General features: G+C 38.9%; 1 protein-coding gene across 2 annotated transcripts in view; it reads left to right on the plus strand.

The window, feature by feature from the left end:
• Snca (synuclein alpha) overlaps positions 1–5,960 on the plus strand; it is a 56,441-nt gene extending 50,481 nt beyond the window's left edge. For both annotated transcript variants that reach the window (XM_042701757.1, XM_042701756.1), the window contains 2 exons: positions 3,781–3,864; positions 5,414–5,960. In XM_042701757.1, the coding sequence (XP_042557691.1) occupies positions 3,781–3,864; positions 5,414–5,446 (117 nt within the window). In that variant the 3' untranslated portion in view covers positions 5,447–5,960. The remainder of the gene's footprint in view (positions 1–3,780; positions 3,865–5,413) is intronic.
• The last annotated feature ends 18,124 nt before the right edge of the window (positions 5,961–24,084 follow it).

The raw sequence follows: 24,084 nt of genomic DNA on the forward strand, positions 1-24,084 counted from the left end.
TGCTAGCTTTTGAAATATCAATACACTTGCAAAATGGAAATGACTCCTTAGTTCTCAGTCGAATACAAAGTCGACCTTCCTCTTGTCATGTTGAGGTGCCATGTTTAAGAATGAAGAAAATGTAGTATCTATACACAATGGAGTTTTACTCATCCATTCGGGAGAATGATATTGCATCATTTGCAAAGTAATAGAAAGACCTGGGTAAAATTGTTCAGTGAAGGAGGTCAGGCCTGGAGAGACAAAGGTTACATGTCTTCTCTCATACGTGGAAGCTAGAAGTTAGTTTATAAAATACAAGTAGATACTTTAGGAGGAATGCAAGTATATACAAACATGTTAACAGAAATGGGTAGATTCAGGGAAGAACTCACATTGTAATTCCCTAGAAAAGCTAACTCAGAGGTCAACAAAAGGAACAACAAAAGGAGGTTAGGCAGACTCATGAAGAGAAAAAAGAAGGGAAATGCAGTCAAAATTTCAACGCATACCCTATAAAATTAAGAAAAGGGAGGGAAGGAGTGTTGGGGAGGGGATGAATGAATGTTAAAAGGAACAACATTGACCAAGATGCAAGTATTCATAAACTGCTTTGTGAAATGGTGACTCCTTTGTACAGCTAGAGGGCATTTTTAAAAAAAGAATCTAGCCCCCCCCCCCATGCAAACTTAAAATAATAAACCAACTCAAGTGTCTCTGAACACATTTATAATATTTCTTCATCACGAGATCCACTCACAACCAACGAAGTTTATTCTCAGATTTCCCAATGTGAATTAGTATTTGCAACAAGATCTGTATTCATGTAACAGGGGAAAAGGAGCGGCAGTTGATGCGGTGTCATGGTACCTTATTAGATGACTCAGTAATTACATGGTTTTGCCATTGATGTGTCAGGCACTGAGCTGCTAACAGAAGAGAGTCGGGATTTCAGAAGGGATAATATTCCTTTCCTAAGAAGTGATTTTACACTGGTTTTAGATGAGCAAATCAACTATATTTTTTTATAAATTCTGATCAAGTGTAAAGATTCATCTTTTTCCTTACGGCTTTGGAGGTTTTCGTTCATAGTTGATTTGGGGATTTGGGCTTGGGTTGTCAGTCTACAAGATGGTAGAGGTATGGAGCAAAGTAAGCCACTCACCTTGTGGAGACCACACACCAAGAAGGGGAACAGGAAGAAGCTGGGCTTTCAACTATGACTTCAAAGTCATTCTTCCAAAGACCTAACTTCCTTCCTCAAAAGGCCGACCTCTTCAAGTTCTGCCACCTCCCCGTATTACTACAAGTTGACAACCAATGGGCCTTTGGAAAATACTTCATAATCACACTTTATTACTAGTGTTCTCTCAACAATACAGTTCTTATTTACATACTTACATGGATGATATTTACATAGTATTAGGTATCATAAGTAGTCTAGAAATGATTTAAACTGTACAAGAATATGTGCATAGATTGTATGCAAATACAAACACCGCAGTTATCAGGAGACAATTGTATTTATTTCTTGTAAAACATTCTGACATTATGGGCCTGCTGGCATGACTGATAATTATTACTATGACTGTGATAGTTATTACTATTACAGTTATTACTAGTCCTAGGCTCCTTTTTGCTCCTTCTTCTTATTTGGATTTTGTTTCTTCATTATCTATGTATCATCATTTTCATAGTTTACCATTTGTCTTATCACTGATTTTAAACTTTTACTACTCTATTTGTATTTCCACTGTGATTTCCCAAACATTTGCTCACAATTAAGCCAATTGTTTAAACTCTAAAACGTCGATGTTTTTCTCAAGAAGATGTGAAATACGGTGATTACTTAAATGGAAAAACATGAGAGTACAACTTTCGTACTTTGTTCTTAGTTCCAAGCAAATGACACTTGGCTGTAGACCTTCAGAGTTCAATTTTGAAAGGATTAGCAAAGTGTGTGCTCAGAACTATACATGATGCACTTTTTTTACATCAGTCAACATTCTACGCTTGAGGGAAGCAATACTTAACATGAAAAAAGATGGGTTTCAGTTGCTCCTAGCACCTGATGGATCTGGATAAAGAATGAACAAGGAACATACTCAGCCTCACCTGGAAGAGCATTGAAGAGCATACACTGACTGCCCCAGGTACATACGCACTCACACTAGATGTGTTCACCAACATGAATTGCACAAGAGTGGCAAAACCCAGGCCAGGTCTGCCATATCGACTAGTCAAGCCTACATCAAAAAAATCTTTTAGCCAATTGCACTAAAAGAAATGAAACCTTTACTAGTCACATTTAAAATGTATAGAAAGAAGAAATTTAGCATACTTTCCTCATATTTGACTGTCACCTGTAGTTATCTAAGCATCAGTAAGGGTTTAATAATCTCAGTTGTTTTCACAGGTATATATATGTATATATGTGTGTGTATATATATATACTATATATGCATATATATACATGCTTATATGTATGTATGTATGTATGTATGTATGCCGTTGCTGATTCATTTTGTCACTAAGATTAACTGATGATTACAAGAAGCATAAGGAACTATACCAACATCACAAAAGATTAATATTCTGTAGAAGCTAGAATTTGAACTGAAGTCCTATGGCACTATCAGGTACATAACCACCACACAACAGAATCTCCTATTCTGACATCAAGATATGGAAGCAGTATCTTTCTGTGCATTTAAAAGTGAGGTAGTTTGGGGATCATTTATTATAAGTGACTTGGCACTTTTTGTCATAGAAAAAAGTTGGGCAGGATAGGCTGACCTACTGAGCTTGAAGTTCTTTCATTGTCAGCCATTTCCACATCCCTGAACTCACCTGTCAGTCACTTCCTGATTAAAACAGAGGGAGATATTATTTACATCTGACATGGTTTTGTAACATAAGCTGAGGGACCATTTGATCTCTGCAAGCAAGCCCATTTGGGCTGTTGATGCATCTCTGTTCTTAGAATATCAATGAACTTCATCTGTTTATAATTGATTTTCTGGAACAAATGCAAAGCCACAAAAGGTATCTGATGAGAGTATAAATAAAGCCCTGGATATTTTGGGCTGAATTTTTTATGTAGCCTCTTTTTTTTTTTAGGAAATGACCTAGAAAAATGATCTGCCCATGTATCTTATTTTCTTCTACTACATGCAGACTCAGTCCTCCCTAGTATAAATTTTAGAAAGGGATTTCTTTCCTTTTTTATCATTGAAAATACATTGTAAAATTTTCTATGTAGATACATGTTTAAAATTCAGAAAAGAATAAAAGTAGCAAAAGTAACACCCCAATGAAATGCTTTGAATATATGGTTGGATTTTCTTCCCATCCATTTACTTTTACATCAACATACGTTTTTATCTACTCTGCCACTGAAGTCATCTTCTCAGTCCTCTTTGCTGGTCAAATAGTTCCAGCCTGGACCACGATCCTCCTATTTGCTCCTCCCATGTAGCTGAGATGAGAGTTCCATTGCCATGCCCAGTATTTTTCATTGTTTGAAACAGAGTCTTGTAAACTTGTGCCTGGACTGAGTTCAACCTACTAGCTTGTAAGATCAAGTAACTTGGATTACAGGTGTGAGCCACCATGTCTTGCTAAGTTAACCATTACTATTTTATAGTTCACTGTCACGTGAATTGAAGCTTTGGACTATGATTTTGGGCTGTCTTCTTTGCCATCTCCCATATATGTATCATATATAAGATTTTCTTGAAGTGATTTCAAAGGTGAAAAATAAGACTTCATATTATTCATGCTTTCTCTTTTAAATACTAGAGTGGAGAGGGATCCCCGCAAGAAGGAATTCTGGAAGATATGCCTGTGGATCCTGACAACGAGGCTTATGAAATGCCTTCTGAGGTAAATGTTTATATACACAAACTACAAAATAAGCTTTAGAGCCGGGCACCAGTGGCTCACAACTGTAATCCTAGCTACTCAGGAGGCTGAGATCTGAGGATCATGGTTCAAAACCAGCCCGGGCAGGAAACTCCATGAAACTCTTATCTCCAATAAACCATTAGAAAACCGGAAGTGGCGCTGTGGCTCAAGTGGTAGAGCACTCGCCTTGAGCTGAAGAACGCAGGGACAGTGCCCAGGCCCAGAGTTCAAGCCCCACTACCAACCAAAAAAATAATAATAATAAGCTTTAGGATTCAAGTTGGATCTTCCTAAGAGGTAGTTCCAGAACTTAGTCACTCTCAGATTTCTCTTCTATTAGAAATTGTATTAGTCAATCAGGAGATATTTTGCTGTGGAGGCTGTGTATTGGGAGTACATTCTAGAAGAGTACTCTAGAACATTCTAGAATGCTAGCATTGATAATGGGAATATCAAAGCAAAGGCATACATGTCTATGTACATGGCTATGTCTGGGGAGCACTGAGTAATGGTGGGTCGAAGTTAGGAAACAGAGAATAAAGAGACACTAAGGTTCCAGAAATGAATGAGGTTACGCATTGTACAGCACAAGTACAACCTTGCTGTTTCAGTTTGCACTTTCTTCAAAACATAACTTGAGTTTTTAAAAGTCGGTTTTTCTATAGCAGAATCCTGATATTATTAGAGATATACTTTAGGCAGACTTACTTGAGCTGGTTAGTTACAACCATCAGTATTTTTGTTGTGGATGTTGTTCAAACTTTGTATGGCAGCCTGGCTTTCAAGTAGAATAAAATAAAAGTAATTATGACAGGGTACCAAAAACTCATGTCTGTAATCCTAGCCACTCAGTTGGCTGAAATCCAGAGGTTGAGGTTTGAAGCCAGCCAGGTCAGCAGTCTGTCAGACACTTACCTCCAACTAGCCACCAAAAAGCTGGAAGTGGAACTATGACTTAAGGGGTAGAGCACCATCCATAAGTGAAAAAGCTTAGGGACAGCACCCAAGCCTTGAGGTCAGGCCACAGTACCAGCACAAGAAGGGGGAAAAGAAGAAAGAAAAAAATAATCATAGAAGACTTACACGAAAGTGAAATTTTCAAATGGATGAAAGGAGAAAAATACTGTATCTTTTCTTTACATATCTTAATTCCCCTCCAAGATCTAGCACATCTTAGCCATGAAAGAGACTTCATAAGTTCACTCTCACAGTTCATTGGTTGAGGAAACTAAGATAGAGGCCAGCTCACATGTCCTCTTAGGACTAAGTCCCATGATGACCAAATGGCCCATCTAGAAATAGAACCCAGATAGGCGAACCATAACTTCTGTAATTCCATTTTTATATGAAAAGTGTGCCCAAAATGATAACAAATAGGACCGTTCATTGCAAAATAATTCATAAAACTGTGATGAGTATGAATTTTACTCTTATGTGGCGAGTCATGTCCTGTATCATTTGCTGTACACGCTGATGGCCAGTCCCTTCCATTAACAATGTATGCTCTTGGTGATTTCCCCAATGTTAGGAAGGCTATCAAGACTATGAACCTGAAGCATAAAACACATCGCCATCCCCAGTTTCTTGAGATATGCCGACAGATGTTCCATCCTGTGCAAGTGCTCAGCTCCAACATGCCCAATCGTGACATTCTCTCAAAGTTTGTACAGTGTATTTGGAGTCTTCCATCCGCAATGATCGAAGTATCTGTCCCTGCCCTCACTCTGCATTTCGGTGCTCCCTTCACTGACATGAATATATAGTAGCAGGGTCCTTGTGTGCCGTGGATATTGTGGCTTCAAATCTTATCATGTTAAAACCAATAAAAAAAAGAAAACACCTAAGTGACTACCACTTATTTCTAAATCCTCACTGATTTTTTTTGTTGATGTTGTTGCTGTTGTCAAAAAGTTGTGAGTGATTTGCTATCATATATTCTAAGATTTTTAGGTGTCTTTGATGATTGTGTCTAAGACTATGATGTATTGTGAAATCTGTTGATATCCATACTATTTTAAAAAGAAACTATGTGAGCATGAAACTATGCACCTATAAATACTAACTATGAAATTTTACTGTTCCGTGATGTTTTATTAACTTGTGTTTGTATATAAGTGGTGAAAATAAAAATAAAATATTATCTCAGTACAAAGTATGTCTATCTCATCTTGCTTGAAAAAATAGAGTCATGCTTATAAACAGTATGACATGAAGGCTGACATAGTGACATAAATTTAAAATTCTTCACATATAAAAGGGAGTGGTTGGAAAGGAATCAGGGGTACTGGGACAGCAACCCTACACGGGAATTCCCTGAAGCCACAGAGACCAATGAGCTCTCATCTATACTCAGACCTCAAGAGAGCTTACTGGAAAAGCAAGAGCAAAGAAATAAGGTGAGACAACCATTTTGATTACATCCCCTTATGAGTGCACGGAAGTCTCTGAGAGAAGTGACTTCAGTCATCATTTCATTATGTTTGTAATCCTCAGAAATCTCCATTCCCATGCAGGAAATGCCTTCATACACCCCTGTGGAATGGGTCCTAGTTTAGCATGCATGAACACTGGGGTTCAGTCCCCTGACGATATACCACACAGCAAATGGTGTTCAATTCCACACCACACATCAATAGTCTAGATTTATTTTTAAAAGTCTTGTGGATCCCTTTAAATTCTACCACAATGTATGAATTCCTAGGTTATTCTCTAGAAACATGTTTGTCTCTTTTTTTTTTTTTTTACAGTTAGTGGACTTAGACCTTAATTTGTGTGTCTGTGCCAACTGTAGGTAGAGAATTTCCTATCTGAATCCCAAGACATTTAGTTCATCTCTGCATCGAGTTAGAGAATCTTCCATTAGAAAAAACAAAACCTCATATCTGGTGGCAGAAGTGAAGCATTGTGAAAGTACTGTGTTGTAATTGTGTAGAAGATCAAGCAGTTTTTCTTCTTTTTATTGTTGAGGTTATGTACAGAGGGGTTATAGTTATATAAGCCAGGTATTGAGTACATTCCTTTTCAACCATGTCACTCCTTCCATCATTTTCTCCCAGTTTTTTCCCTCCCAACTCCCTGACCCCCCCCCCCCCCAGTTATATAGTTCACTTACAACATAGTGTCTGTGAGTATCACTTCTGAATTAATTCACCCTTTTTCCCACCCTTCCTTCCCTCCTTCCTTCCTTCCTTCCTTCCATTCTCTTTCTTTCTTTCTTTCTTTCTTTCTTTCTTTCTTTCTTTCTTTCTTTCTTTCTTTCTTTCTTTCTTTCTTTCTTTCTTTCTTTCTTCTTTTCTTTTTTGTTCCTTTCCTCCCTCCCTCCCTCCCTCCCTCCCTCCCTCCCTCCCTTCTCTCTCTCTCTCTCTCTCTCTCTCTCTCTCTCTCTCTCTCTCTCTCTCTCTCTCTCTCTTTCGTGGGGCTTGAACTCTGAGCCTGGGTGCTGCCCCTCAGCTCTTCAGCTCAAGGGGAACACTCTACCACTTGAGCCACAGTGCCACTTCTGGTTTTCTGGTGGTTAATTGGAGATAAGTGTCTCACGGACTTTCCTACCCAGGCTGGCTTTGAACCGCGATCCTCAGATCTCAGCCTCCTGAGTAGCTGGCCCCTGACTCCACTATTTCTTTGCTTCCCCTCCATAAATCCAATAAACTTACATACAAGACAAACAGTACGGAAATCAAACATAGCCACAAAGGAGGGGGAAAAGAAGGAAAAAAAACACAGAAAGTAAAATAAATAACCTCTTATTTTCACTTCTTGGAGTTCATTTCATTAAGCATCATTTTATATGATCATTTGCATATAGCTATTGAGTCCTTGTGATCCTCTCCTAAGGATATCCTCCTTTGGTCTCACTATGAATGTTTAGAGTTCTGTTTAATTTATCCAAGTATAATTTTTTGCCTTTTATTATCCATTGGGTTTGCTTATAGATTTATAGCCACATTCTAATTACTACAAATGAGGAAACCCATGCAACCTATGTTTCTTTGGGTCTGGCTTAGTTTACTTAATATAATTTTTTCCAAGCCTTTCCATTTCTTTAAAAATGGGGCAATGTCATTCTTTCTGATGAAAGCATAGAATTCATATATATATATATGTATATATATATATATATATATATATATATGTATGTATATGTGTGTGTGTGTGTGTTGCATTTTCTTGATCCATTTTTCTAGTGAGGGGTGTCGGGTTTGATTCTATATCTTAGCTATGGTAAACAATACGGCAATAAACATGGTTGTGCTGGTGGCTTTAGTGTGGCCTGGACTGTGGTCAATTGGATAAATGCCCAGGAGTGGAATTGCTGGGTTGTAGGGAAGCTCTATGTTTAGTCTTTTGAGGAACCTCCATACGAAGCAGTTGACTTTTTCTTTTCACTATTAGGTTACACACATGTATACACACACACACACACCTGAAGGACAGCCATGAATCCTCAGAGAGTAGTACCTAAAAGCATCCTAAGTCAATCTGATTAAAGTGCTGCATATGCATGTGAGAAAAACCACAATGAATAATTAACATACACATTAAAAATGAATGACAGTATGCAAATCAAGTTCTGTCCTGCGTGTGATACAAGGGGGAGGAGGAACATAAATGGAGAGGTTGAAGGAATGTGAATTATAGTCACAGTACTTTGTGCACATGTGTGAAACAGTGGAGTGAGATTGGTTTGGAAGACAGAAGAGGGCCCGAGGGTGAGAGAGAAAGGGGTTGAGGCTGATGAAGGTGCATTATATGCACAAATGGATGTGTCAAGACAAAACTCTGTACTACTTAGTTGATGCTAATTCAGATATGTCATTTCTCTAACTGCAAACTTGGCACCCCCAGGATGCCACTCCCGAGTCCTCTGTTCTTTCTGCCGGTGGCCGGTGAGCCAGCAGCAGGACTGGCATTTTCCTGCTGGCTCTGTCCTTAGATTTGGATATACTTTTAAAAATATGTTTTGCCAAATATAGATGTGACTGACTTGTCCATATTAGGCCATTTAATTCTCAAAACAGTACTGAAAGTTTCCACTACTGTTCTCATTTTACCCATGAGCAAACAGCACCTGCAGGCCCAGGAACTTGCTCAAAGCCACATAGCTAATAAGTGTCAGAGCCAAGAGTGCCATCACAGTAAAACCACATGGTGTCTCAGAATGAGGGCATGCAGCTGAGAAAGAAAGCCTTCCAGAAGTCTAAGAAACAGAGCAGTAGCTTTCTCTAGGTACCATTGCTAGTACATGCTTATTTTTGTTCACAAGTGTGTGTGTGTGTGTGTGTGTGTGTGTGTGTGTGTAAATGATATGTCCATGAATGAAGATGTTTTACTTATTTAAGGAGAAATTCCCCAGCCCTGAAGAGATATTTCCTTACGATTAAACTATGCATATCTTGATGGTAGAGCTAAGTTATCACTTTTCAGTAGAAAATTAAAACATGGATGTCATAATAACCACAAACTATAGGAAGGCAAACCTGTCATTTCCCATGTTAGTTCATAGCTTTTGCCAAATGCTCAAAGGAAAAGATACATATAAATGGGATTTAAAATTATATATTTACTTAGTAGTAGAATGATTACATAAATTCATGACTTAAGAAATTGTGTTTTTTTAACAATATCACACCTTAATATTGAATAAGATTTGATTTCCTAAGTATGTTTTTGATGAATAATGCCATATTTTTATCCTTTGAGTAAGCCTAAGTTTGAAGAATTCAAAACATAATGGATGCTAAAAACTAAAGGTGACTTTATTGCCAATAGCAGTATATTCTGTATTTCTAATATTTCCTTTGCTGTTTATTTTTTTTTACCAATACTGTTGTATCTTTAATTATGTTGTCTTACATTGAAAAACACATTTCTGACAGAGAAAAAAAGTCCTCCAGTAAGTCTTGTTAATATAATTTAATTCTAAAATCATGTAGGTTCACAGAGGGGACTTTTTTGTGTGCTGAGCCTGCAACTTTACATGAATGCAGTTCACTAGGTTGCCTTCTCTGCTCAGCCCTATGAAAACGTATCCTCAGATTCCCTCAAAGGTCAGAGACCGGAAATTCCCACTGTTACTATGGCAACACAGCAAGATATGGTGCCTTGGAAATGTGCTGCATTATAATTAGCTTCCTCTAGGACTTCCTAAGTGCCTTTTACAGGTAGACTAAATACCAGGTTGCTTTGTATCTTGCACTGAGATGAAAATCAACCCATGTCTGTAAATGTCACAGTTAGGCTTGGCTCCAGTAAGGTCAAATCTAAACAAATACGATAACAAGTATAGGCATTTATCTTAGAAAAGAGCACTCTTTGCCTAGACTACTACTCCAGGATGGTTGTTAAAGAAGGCTAACATGAGGAGAAATGAAGAGCCTCATCTCTGAATCTAGATGGTATAGGATTGATTTTAGGGATCACTACTTGTGTGACGTGGATCTAATCTTTGCTCACCTCTGCTTCCTTGTCTGTGAAGATGCAAATGATAATTGATAGTATCTCATAACACCAGGATGGGGAATAAATGGGTCAAGTCAAATGCTTAGAAGTCAGTGCCTGGCAGATAGGTCAAGATCAATGAGTTAATGATGCTATTGCTAGGAGTGTCATACTCTCTGTTTTTAAAGGTAAGGGATGCAATTTCCAGAAACATTCATATATTTATGTCTTCTCTTAATAGAAAATAGCAAACAAAAGAATGATAGGAGAGTAGAGATACTTTAGAGACTTGGGTCAGAGATTGCATACTAGCAGCTTCTGGATCAGTCCAACAGTTTCATTAGTAATATCCCTATACCAGTGTGTTTTAGCAAACCATTACTAAGCACCAAAGAAAAAAAAAGATCTTACTAAGAAGTGGAGATGCATCCATAAACTTTATGTTTATAAAATACATGTATTTTTAATAAGTTTTTTATTGTGAAAATACTGTGCAGAGGGGTTACAGTTACATGAGCAAGGTAATGACTACATTTCTTATCCAGCATTGTTGCCTCCTCCTTTGTTTTTCCCCTACCATCCCTTCCCTCCCACCTCCACAACTACACTCCCCCTCCCCTGCCTAAATTGTAAAGTTTGTTTTCCAACATAGTGTATTATACATCTCATTGTTGCAATGGATCCACCTGTATCCCAATTGAAACATTTTGTTTTTTCCCTTCCCCTCCCCAAATTATACGGACATCAAATACAGTGAAAACAGTGTTTATACCATGGGGAGGGACATACAAAGCAACAAAAAAAATCACATGGTATCTTATAAATATGTTAGAAACACTAGCAAGAAAGGAAAAACCACTTGGGTCCCTATCTTGGGGTTCACTTCACTTAACTTCATCTTATCTGGTCATAAAACACATGTATTTTTCAACACAGCTAATCTCCTCAAGTCAAATCACTTATCATCTTCTTCAAGTGAAATAGGTACAAAGGTAGATAGACAGATAGACAGGAAGACAGACATAAAAATCACACTTAGCTTTGCAATATCATTTTTAAATTGAAATGTTTATACAACAAGTACTATATTACCTCAGAAACAACAGATACACCAGCAATTCTGTTTCTAAGGAAAGCAAGTTTTGTTTTCCTTTTATGCCCTTGGGGACTCTCCGAAGACTATAAAAAGGTAATGAGCTCTTGAGATGCCCTCCATGGAGTCTCTCTTTCAGATTATCCTCAGCAGCAATGTTGGAGGTCAACCACGACAGCGAGAACTTTCCCTTTTAACCTCCGGACATTTTATTTCAGCAATAAGAACTAAGAACTGGGGGAAAAAACTTGTCCTTCAACACAGTATTTCCTAAGAAAGAGAGATGAGCATATAGAATATCCTATTTCTTGTATATGGCCTCAATCTCTGTGGAAATGGTTAAGGTGAGTCTTGAGAGGCTGCCAAATCTTTGTAATTCAGCAGAACTGACTCCTGCTGCTGAAGACAGAGTGCAGCCTTGAATGATGAGAAATCTGGCAAGTCTTCTTGGCAGACTTCCCTGGCCATCAGCCTTGGGCAACCTTGGCAACTTATGCCATGCTTTTAGTAAGGCCATTGCCAGAGTATGATGAGCAGAAGGGTAAATGCAAGCCAGGAGTTGGTAGCTCATACCTGTCATTCTAGCAACTCAGGAGGATAAGTTGCAGAGGAACAAGGTTCAAAGCCAGGCCAGGCAGAGAAGTCCATGTGATTCCATTTCCAATCAACCAGCGAAGAGCCACATTGGGGATGTGGTTCAAGTGGTAGATCACCAATAGCACAAACAGGAGGCCCTGAGTTCAAACTCCAGTACCAGAAAAAAAAAAAACTAAAGAGTAAATGTATAAATACTTTTCCACAGCTTTAACAAATCTAACACAAACAACTGAGTGTTAATGACACCAGAGTAATAATAGATTTTCGAATTTTAGTTATAACAGCAATGTTTGGAGGCAAAGCACTGGTGGACACTTGTTCTATTTGAAAAGGAATCAAGTATTACCAACATCTAAGACTAGTTCAGAAATTGATATTCTGACTGCTTTGTTTCTGCCCATGGTGAGAATAAACATTCAAATGTCACACTTGTCAGAGTTTCACTATCAGACTGAATTCCAGGCCATTAGATGTAGCATTTGGTTATCATTTTCATGCCAGTAATTTCTGGATGTGCTAGAAACAGCTTGTTCAAGATAATTCTGTCTGGAATAACAATGATTTTCACATAATAGACCCTTTTTATACACGATAACTCCTATTGACAGTTTGTAATTGACTTGACTTTCTTGAGTGGTTTCTTAGCTGACAACTCTCCCTGTCCTAAACCTCCCCCCACCCATAAGCTTCATGTAGAACAATCTGCCATTCTGTATGTTTAGTTATGGGAAGAATTAAATATGGATATGATGGTATTTAATCTCTTCTGCTTGGATTCTGCCTATTATATCGCATTTCTGAATGCTTTTTTAAATATGTATCATCCCACCTTACCTCTAAATAGCATTCTGGACTACAATAAAACAAGTAAACCACCACACAAGAAACATTACCTTGGACTGTGCTGAATTATATAAAGATAAGGAAAAATGTATAGATAAGAGAAAAATCTGACTGCACTGGATATTGTATGTAATAATACATAGATTCTGCATTTAGATCAACATTTCTATGAGTAACACAAAGATGATGTAGCTTCTGTGTGACTAGGAAGAAGGTATTTTCTTATTTGTAGTCATTATTTTGCATAGGGGCAGAAGCATCAATTAATTATTCCCATTTTTAATATATAATAGAAACTTATTGCCAAGGGTCATTTTAAAATGAGCTCCCTTTGGCAGCACTCCTGTTAACACTCTTCCAATTCACAACTTCCTATAACCAATGACAGGATTAAGCCAAGCTCAGTCTTGTAATTCAGATACTCAGCAGGCTGAGATTGGGAAGATCATGGTTCAAGATCAGCCTAATCAGAAAGTTCACAGGCCTCCATGTCAGCCAATAAAAAAACTGGGCCCATGGTATAGAGCTGTGCAGGAAGCATAAACAGGAGGAAGGCAGTCCAGGGCCACTCAGGCAAAAAAGTGAGACCTTATTAGAACGATGATCAAAGTAAAAATAGCTACAGGCATGACTCCAATGGTAGAGCACTTTCCTATCAGGGAAATTTTCAGGTCATACTAATGATGGAGGATCTGAGCAAATAAATCAAGCCATTAGATGGTACTCTAAAATGAACATTTTCTTCTCCTAGATATATTCTTTTTTTTGGGGGGGGGGTCCGGTTGTGGGGCCTGAACTCTGGGCCTGGGCGCTGTCCCTGAGCTCTTGAGCCACAGCGCCACTTCCAGCTTTTTTCTTTTTGCTTATGTGGTGCTGAGGAATCAAACCCAGGGCCTCATGTGTGCAAGGCAAGCGCTCTACCATGGAGCCACCTTCCCAGCCCCTCTCCTAGATATATTCTAAAATGAAATTTTTCTTCTACTAGATTTCTTCATACTCCAGTTCCTATAGTATCGTACTCAGAATAAATATCAGACTGAATAAATCAAGCCATTAGATGATACTCTAAATTGAATTTTTTCCTCTATTGGATATATGAGGCTGAAATAAGGGGAAAAATCTCATTTGCACATTTACCAAATTTTAAAAAAGCATTGTTAAGCTGGTTATATTGCTGACGTATATGATTAATATCTCCTCAGGTGGATGACCTTTGAAGGGCTGGCCCCCAAGGACAGTGACATTTACTTTTGAAATATTGTCTCTGTCCTTTAAACTATGACTAAGTTGCCTTGCGTTTTAAATAAAGAGACTTCAGGTCAGTGGTAGGTGGGGAAAAAAGAGGTTGTCACAGATCTTTAGGAAAAGAAAACCCTCAGTCATCTCAGGATACTGGGAGCTTAAAAGAAGACAGCACATTTTTTTAGATTATGTTTGACATTTTCCACGGATTTCAAGAAGGTCTTCCTGATCTAAAAGTATAGCAGATGGAGAAGCAGCAGGTGTGAATTCAGCAGCTATTCAAGAGACAAGATTCCAAATTAGGAAGACCACTCACTGTCTTCCACAGTTGCGGTTGGCAAATGGATTTAATTCTAAAAAAGATATTAAATTCTGTGTGTGTGTGTGTGTGTGTGTGTGTGTGTGTGTGTGTGTGTGTGTGTGTGTGTATAAAATGTACTAAGATTAAGAGAGCATTTTCCATAGGGTATACTGTGGATCTCGATACTAGGACAAGGCTGGCAAATAACAGAAAGCAGTGGTAAGAGAAAACCAAATATTTTTTTAAAGTTCTGCGTACAGACAAAGCTGAACATAGTAGAAACAGTTCTTTCTGTCACCAAGAGATTATACACAGAACAGTAGTCCTGAAAGAGTATAAAAGAGTTCAAAAGTTCCTGTTACTTAGATGTCAAAGGCATGTTACGAGTCTCATGTTGGTGGGAATGAGCCTGTAAATGAGCTCCTAGTTGTAGGAAGACTGCAGAATTTTGTGTAGTATGTGATATTTGATAAGGATCGTGAATGAGTTTTCTACAGGTCTATGTTTTCTAGACTACCATACTTTGTGATTTTGTAACGTGCTCATTCTAAAAGAAATTCCAGTGCTTATGATGTTCCTTGGTCTCACTAAGAGGACGTATCAAGGCCCTGAGCTGCAGTGTTGTGGGTTGCTGTGAGTCCACTCTATGATGTTTTCACATTGATGCAACTGACTAATAAAAGATTGCTCAGAATACTTCCACATCATGAAGCCCACGACTGCTGCCATTACTCACTCCAAATACTTGCCTTGCTAGTTATTTTGAAATATTCTTGGACTTCTGATAAGGTCTATATTCTTCTTTTTCTGGGCCTAAGGTTCAGGTGACAAGCATATTGTTCATTAGATAAAGGTCAGAAGTAAAACCTGCAGAACTTATGTTATCCGAGGTTAAATACACCTTGTGATGAACATTTCATGAGAGAAGCTTAATTTATAAGTGAACCAGAAGATTCAGATATATGACCCTAAAGGAAATGTGAAATATGAATTTCATGTAAAATTAAATGCCCATTATCTATTTAACCTTTTATGACTCAAACATTGATATTCTTCATCCACTTTTTTTTTTACTTTGGTCAAACGAGGGTTTGAACTCAGGGTCTCTCGCTTGCTAGGCAGGTGCTCACTACTAAACCATAGCTCCAGTCCTGCTTTTTGCAGGTTATTTTTGAGATAGCATCTCCTTTCCCCTCTGCCTATGTCAGGCTTCCCAGTAACTAAGACAAAAGGCTCAGGGCACCTCAACCACCAATCCACTGAGAAAGGATCTAAAGAACTTTTCTGCTCAGACTGACTTTGAACTCTGATCTTCCCAATCTCTGCCTCCCAAGTAGCTAAGGTTATTGTGTAATTAATTACTATACCTGTCTCAGAACCACTAAATAAAACATCATTCTCACAAAATGTGTTTCCTAAAACATTAGTTGCCAGGAAGTTAAACAGATAAACAAATCCTCAACATTAAGCATCTACACGTCAGTATTTTCCAGATCCATTAGTAGTACCTGAGCATTGTTCTCCTCCAAGGGCCCAATGAACATACGGTATTGTACCATAGGTGACCATAGACAATGCCCAACACTGGCCTACCCACGAAGATACAGCATTGCTGGTGTCTGATAATCCAAGGGAACCACTCGGAAAGACATTGATTTAGAACTGGTTTCCTGGTGGATACGTCCTATCAACTATTCAGGATGATTACAGTTTGGATTAGCCAGATCTGATTGCAGTCACTGAGTTAAGTGTAGTGGTTCATATCTTTCAGCTGCATGGGGGACCGGGGATGGGGGAAGGGGAGTGTAAGTAGGGTAATCACAGCCCAAGGCCAGTAACCGGTAGAAATGCCAAGACCTTATCCAAATAATAATGTTAAAATATTGAAAGGAGATCATGAACAGCCAAACGTTCTGCTGCTGCTTAAATGAGTAAATAATGAATTTGCCTTGACATGCTTCCTCAGGCTTACTATGCAATGGTTTTCTCTAGTGCTGTGAAAACATGTGTGACTTATGTTCCCATCAATACATAAGAAACACGTTGTATTTCTACTAAAAAAAATCACCACTGTAACCTAAGAAAGAAGACTGAGGTCGTCCATTTCCTTCCTCTTTACTTTATCAGCTGCTTAATGATGTCTACCCGGGCTGACGACTGGTTTATTTTTGTTTTATTCCCTCAGCTGTCACTAATGAGATTTGAGTTCCCATGTTCTCCTCCAGTGTGGTCATCTTGTTTGTGCCTGCATCTGTTTCTTGTTAGCCTCCCTGAGAGGCAAATTTTCATTGACCATATATTTATGGCGTCTTCGTGATAAGCAGGATATGTAATATGATGCATCTGGGAAGACTTGATCCAAGACACAGGGACTGGAAATCTTGCAAAGAAGCAAAGGACAAAAAGCAACTTGCTGCTTTGTCCAATAATAAGATACGTTTTTCAATGAGTATCTCTTTTTTTCTTTTGTCATAAGTGAGATATGGCCTCTAACTTGATTCTCCATCTGTAAAATGCTATTTTAGACATTACCTGAGCGTTGCCGTAGAAGCAGATATTACTCTTCATTTGTAAGATGACAGGAGGTTGCCTATTTAAACTAAATTAGGAATTATGAACATTCTAGAAAATCTATATTGTTTAAAAATAAGTTCCACGTTAAGTCTGATGCCTCATGCCTCTGGTTCTTGCTATTTGAGAAGTTGAAAATGAGAGGAGAAAGAGTTCAAAACCAGCCAGAACAGGAAAGTTCACCAGACTCCCTTTCCACACATACTTGTGTACATTCTTCTTTCCTCAAGTACTTAGGAGGCTGAGATTAGGAGGACTGTAGGTCCAGGCCAGCCTGGGCAGAAACATGGTTGAGATTCCATCTCTATGGAGGGAAGCTGATCAAAAAGGGTATCGTATATCTGTCATCAGCTTTGATGGAAAGCATGAAGTAGGCCTCTCTCTCAGCTACAATGCGAAGCAAAAAATAAGGAATACATGAGCGAAAAGCAAGATCCTACTTCAACACACACACACACACCGAGGCTGGCAGTGTGGCTCAGTGACAATACCTGCATTGGAAGAGTGGGACCCTGAGCTCAAAATTCCAGTGCTATGCAAAGCGTTCTGTGGGAGAAATTTAACAATATCTAAAATACAAGGCTGGTCTAAAATGCTGTGTCTTTGATAAACTACTATTGTCATTAGCTAGAAGATTGAATTATCAAAGTTTAATAGGATATAACTAAGAAGTAGAAATGAGCTGGTCATATTGAAAATGTAATAACTGAATTTGTTTAAATTCATTCTATTTTGACAGAATACCTTCTACTTTTAGATTAAAGACATATTCTAAAAATATTACTTATGGTTGGCATACACGTAATAATGAAGTTTCAGTGAACTAATACTAAATATGAATTTTATTTTGGAGCAGTAATCCTTGACTGTTTCATTGTGGTCGATAAAAACATTTTAATCTGAATATGAATTTTCAGAGAAAAAAGATTTGTTCTGCACTTATTAGTCATGCAGGAGAAAAACAAAACTATTAATGTTTACTGTGTGAAAATAACTATATATGTATGATAAAAATAGGACTCAGAAACTAGTTAAGTTTCTTTTGTTTGAAAGCAACACACAAACACCAACAAGGGCCACATTAAATGAACATTTATTTTAGGTTGATGTTGGAAAATATCACAGACACTAAGCTAGGGCTGAGTACCCTGGCCTAAACAAGAAAACCAAAAGCACTCCATTTTCCCTTCTCAGGCTCTGCCGTTACTTCTTTAACTATTTCCTCCTGAGTCTCTCCTACAGTTACCCTAGATTCCAGGAGACAGGAACGTGATTGATACACATCTTTATCATAAAAGACAGAAACTCTTAGGAGAGAAACGCAAAGAAACAATGCCTACATGCCTCTAATATATTTATATAAAATTATATATATATGTTTGTACATATATATATATATATATATAAAACAAAATTAATTCCAAGGTATGGGAACAAGAGATCTCTTTATTTTTTTTGGGGGGGGGTCTGGTCGTGGAGCCTGAACGCCTGAACTCTGGGCCTGGGTGCTGTCCCTCAGCTCTTCAGCTCAAGGCTAGCTCTCTACCACTTGAGCCACAGCACCACTTCTGGCTTTTTTTCTTTTTGCTTATGGAATCGAACCCAGGGCTTCATGCATGCAAGGCAAGCGCTCTACCACTGAGCCACCTTCCCAGCCTTTCTATTGATTTTAACATAACAAAATCCACAGTTACTTTCCTGCTCAACACATGGAGGTATGGGGGTTGGGGTGAAGAACAGAAATTGTGGATGAATCTTCGCGGTTATAGTTCACTAAAATGTGACTGATGTAAAAGACTTCTGGATCAAAAATAGCCTTGAGAGCTTTTTCTCTTCTGATAATAAACAAGCGTTAACTCCTTTCGTGAATTTCTTTTGTTAGCTCTTGGGAATGGAGATTGGAGGGCAGGAAATAGCGCGCTCAAAAGACAAGCCCTCATTGTCCGAGCAGCTGATTGCTAAACTGGAGCAACATCAGGAGGGCTCAAGCATGAGCAGAAATGACAAAACGTACCACAGAGTTGTTTATGCATTCAGTGGCATTCTTAGATGCCAGGCCAGATAGATTCTCCGCCATGCAGAGGAGACAGGGAGCGAGCGTGAACGTCCATGAGGAAATGAAAACTTTACTGTATCACATAGTGGCAAAGGTCAGCAGCAGACTTGTCACAGAAAGCTCCATCTCTCTTGGCCTTTATGTCTAGAAAACATATTGGAGCCCTTGGCCTTCTCCCAAAGACTGCAAAGAAGCTCAAATGACACTCCTCTGACACAGAGTGCCATGCTGCCTGCCAGGAATGGAATTGTACTGGGAAGAAGAAGAGTTTGGGCACAGGAGGGCGTGGAAACGAATCCCACTGTTTCCTACTGGTTAAGGCTGGTCGTTGGGTTTTCACTAGTATGGACATGTGTGTGTGTGTGTGAGTGTGTGGATGTGTAAAGGTGATAACTTCATGCAATTACATTTACATAAAGTCATGCACTCACATTTACACAGTGCTTAAAGTTAACCCAGAGCTCTGACTTGGAATGTTTTTCTATCTATGTACAGAGGCCTCAGCCAAGAATGCCAGTGTCTACTTCCCAGGATTAGAAATAAAAGTAGAGTCTTGTAGAACCATCTAAATTTAACTCCTACCCATTAGACTGTCCTGATGAAGCCAATCGTAGATACATGATGCCCATCAGTTTCGGGACAATCTGTTTCTTATTACAAGTCAGATAACTTTCGGCAGACAGAATCCAGTGTCGATGTGGCAGAATTAGACTCATTCTACTTGAATTATATGAACAAGCAACCAATTACCAGACTTCATAAAAATGATCATGCAGAGCATAAAAAGCTAATATTTACATATCTCATAAATGGAGTAGTGATTTTGTGCCAGACAGTGAACTAAAGACTTGCAATTCATTTTCAATATTGCTTAGTAGAGAAGAAGGCTATCAAACAAGGAGATCGACAGAGTTCAACGTGAGTGTAGCTTATTAAACTTTCTCAGTTGCAATAGAATGAAACACTAGAAAATGGAATTGCACAAGCTGGTACAGCACCAGGCTTTTGAGAGGTTCAGTGGAAGTACTAATTACAAAGACAATAGAGTCAGATGCTCTTGCTATGCATAATTGATGCATTGGGGAAAGACACTGTAGAACTGAGGGTAATTAATCACAGATCAAAAGCAGAATGTGAAAGTCAGAGGTCCTGGTTGGCAATACACAGAGTAACTCTGTATGTTTTATAGCTTTAGATAGAAAAGCAGAGGACTGGGGCCTGGTGTAGAGGTCCAGAGAAGTTGCCAATGTCTCAACTGCACTAAAAAGTTGCATGAAAAGCCATGAGACTCTAAAATGTGAAATGGGAGTATGGAATGGAAAACAGCAAGACTCCAGATTTTCTTGAATCCTCTAGATAAATATGAAAAAGAATCCCTCAATTCCCTGGTAGACATCATTCCTTTCCCTACATGAAGATAAGGCCAGGTCTCTAGCTTGCAAACCCACCCAGGAAGTTATCACTACTTCCTTCTCTACCATCTGACCCGTACCATCAAATCACAGTATGAACTGACCAGTGCAGTTCTGGGACTGGAAGACAGGAAATGAACAGGTCACAAGGAAGCTTTATAATCCAGCCCACACGTTCCAGCAGGAATGCCAAAACAGTGTCTTGGACAAGATGGATTCTGAAGGTACTGAGGGAGTAGATAGAGCAAGAATCTGGAGAACAAGGCATTTGTCAATATGGTGTTGGTCTCCTATAGAACAAGGACCAATACCATGGCAAGAAATCAAGGTGAGGGTGCAAATATGCAGCCTGAATGGCACTAAGAAATTAGGAAACAGCAGTGATCTACAGTAAGTGGCACAGAAATGGAACAACTGGGGGCTGGACATATTTCTCTGATCTCAGCCATGTGAGATGCGCGGTAGGAGGGCTGTGGTTTGAGGTTAGTCCTAAATGCAAATCTGAGATCTGATCTGAAAATGACTAAACCACAGAGGGCTTACCTGACAGAGCACTCGCCTGACAATAGAGAGTTCAAACCCCAGTACCACCAAGAGAAAGAGACAGAGACAAAAAAGAAGAAGGAGGAGAAAGAGGGAAAAGAGGTGGAGGAAGAGAAGGAGGAGGGAAAAGAGGAAACAGACTGCAATGGGAAGTAGTAGAAACAAGAATGCTAATCTGGATGTTACCATAACCCTAGAAACCTACCATCTGGCTATATTCCATGAGAGGAGGCAGAGGACAATTGGTAAGCAACACACAACATCGTTGAGAAAATCAGAGATGACTGGCAGGGATCCTGTCATCTTTACTAACCAGAGGAATGGTTAATAAAAATGTATTTTCCTTAAGGCCAAAAGAGATTGATTATATACAAATTATATGGATTGTTTAATCTATATACACAAAATAAATCAAGGCCGAGGGGCATCAGGACCAATACAATTATTCGAAATGGTTCATGATTTCTGTATCTAACACTTGATAGCGAAGGACAAACTGGCATTGCAGGAAGAAGGAGCCACTTGACTATGTATAAAGAAAATTGATTCCCAGAGATCTTCAAAGATCTTACAGTCTTTCTCCTTTTGTTTTGGTCTGTCCTGGCACTTGAATTCAGGTCCTGGGTGCTGTCCCTGAGCTTTTACGCTCAAGGCTGGCACTGTACTACTCTGAGCCATGACGCCACTTCTGGTTTTCCGGTGATTAATTGGAGAGTCACCTGGACTCTCCTGCCCAGGCTGACTTCAAACCACAGTCTTCAGATCTCAGCTTCCTGAGTAGTGAGGTTTACAGTCTTGACTCAGGTAAGCCACACACTACAAAGAGGAGACTATGAAGACATTTCAAGGACATTTGGATACTGGGTCTAAGTTGACATTGATGCTGAAGAAGCATAAAATGCAGTACTCTTCCCCTTGTCATTGTAGCAAGTCAGCTGGGTCCCAAGAACCATCTAGTGGCCACTTCTCTGGCCCTGGATGTGGGTTTGTACAACTGGTAGAGTTCCACCAGATTGTCATTAGAACTCCTATGCACATTCCAGTCCTAATTGCTAAAATCTGTTATAGTGCACAAAGGCCACAAAGCTGGAGCTTCACAGACACCCTTCTTGATTGGTCAACTTAGCAAATTCAAGAGTACTACATTTTGCAGGAACTGGCAGTTTGAAGCTTATGAATGTCCTATTTTGCAGGAACTGGCAATTTAAAGCTTATGAATGTCCCATTTAATTCGCTCATCAACCACATCAGATCTGTTTGTTGGGTTGGAAGTGAAGTAACGCGAGCTCAAAACAGTGAGATCAGAAAGCAGACATGAGATAGGTCCCATGGTTTCCCTTATTTGCAATATCTAGTATAGGTATGAGTCAAGCGGAAAAAGTCAAATAATGTGATGTTAGGAAAACGAAACCTCAAATATGTATTTTAATGTTTTTGTTTCTTTCATGCATGTGTTTCTAACGCATTTATAAGATTATCTCTTTGTTGCTTTGTATGTCCCTCCCCCACAGTGTAACCCCCGCTTTCACTATATTTGATGTCAGTATAACATGTGGAGGAGATGGGGACAAACAAGTCGTTTAAGGATTCAGGTGGACCTGTTGCAACAATGAGAAGTACAAAATGTCATGTTAAAACCAGCTTTACAATGTCGGGGGGGAGGAGGGGGGGTATGATTGGGTGGGAGGGAGGGGGGAGGCTGGGAAGGGAGGTGAAGGGTAAACAAAGGAGGAGGCTGCAATGCTTGGTAAGAAATGTATGCATTATCCTGCCCATGTAATTGTAACCCCTCTGTACAGTATGTTCTCAAATAAAATAAAATTAAATTAAAAAAAAAAAAAAAGAAAGCAGACATGAGGGGATCTGTTGTTCTGTACAGACAATAATCGAGTTCTGTAGTCTCAGTATAAGCATGGTCATTCTTAGCAGACTCTAAAGTGATCCATATAGCTTCAACCTTTACAGAATAGCACACTGGTTCACTAGGTAGATAATATCTTACAACAGGACAAAAAGTGCAAGAAGTGGCAAATAGGTCAAGCGAACACATACATACACACACACACACACACACACACACAGAGCAATCCTCTAAAATCTGTCAAGAACTGGTGCCAAGACCTCTTAGACAGGTGTTGTAGATTTCAATTCTAATACACAGTGCAAAATTTGAAGAACACACATAGAAGTATAATTTAAATAATCTCTTCATTGCTCCTGATATCAAATATAATATGAGTTGTGCATCAATAGTTATTTAACACGTTGGAGGATCCTTACTAGAAAAAAATATTTGTACATGGGAAGTACAAACACAATTCACTTTTTTTCAAAAATATTTTTGATCTGAGGTTGGTTGGATCTATAGATGCAGGACTGTGAATATGGAGGACAAATTCTATTTATATTCCACATTCATTATGAAAGAATCGTGTAGTTTTTGGTTCACCATATGTCCCCAGTGTTCTAATTCTGACATATGGTGAGCCCTCGATACATAATTATAATGTAGTTTATGTAATTGTGACTCCAGTGTTGGAGGTTAGACCTGGTTGTCCACTGAGTCTTTAACTGGGGACCTCAGCTGGGGGTCTTATACATGTCCTGTCCATGTGCCTGCTTTCCTCACAAGTTAACAAGCTCAGGGGGCTCAAGACCTAATATATTCAGAAGGTTCAGGAACTGTGGTTTTGGACACGATTGGAGACTGGCAGGAAATGGTCAAAGATTGCTCTAACAGCATTATTCTCAATTCTGCAGAACCTGTGTGTGCCTTTTGTTTTGTTTCTTCATTCTTTTTCTTTCTAAATACATAAATAATTCATCCATACAGATTCGATTGCTTCATTAATGTTTTCCTGACCTTGGAACACATACATTTCAATGAGTGCCTGATTCTCTTTGTGCTGTGTTTTGCTATCATTTGTCGTTCAGAGAAGAAAGTTGAGGTATTAAAAAAAAAACGTGAACAGATAAGAACGTATTCAAAGACGGACACTACAGATTCACTCCTGCACAGTGGATGGGCTAGGTGACCTAGACCGAAATCTACAGTCTGCAAAGCTGTGTAAACAGTTCTACTGATGGAAATAGATGCGCACAA

Source organism: Dipodomys spectabilis, unplaced genomic scaffold (assembly GCF_019054845.1).
Source record: "Dipodomys spectabilis isolate Male_0828 unplaced genomic scaffold, ASM1905484v1 ptg000297l, whole genome shotgun sequence".
Taxonomy (NCBI): domain Eukaryota; kingdom Metazoa; phylum Chordata; class Mammalia; order Rodentia; family Heteromyidae; genus Dipodomys; species Dipodomys spectabilis.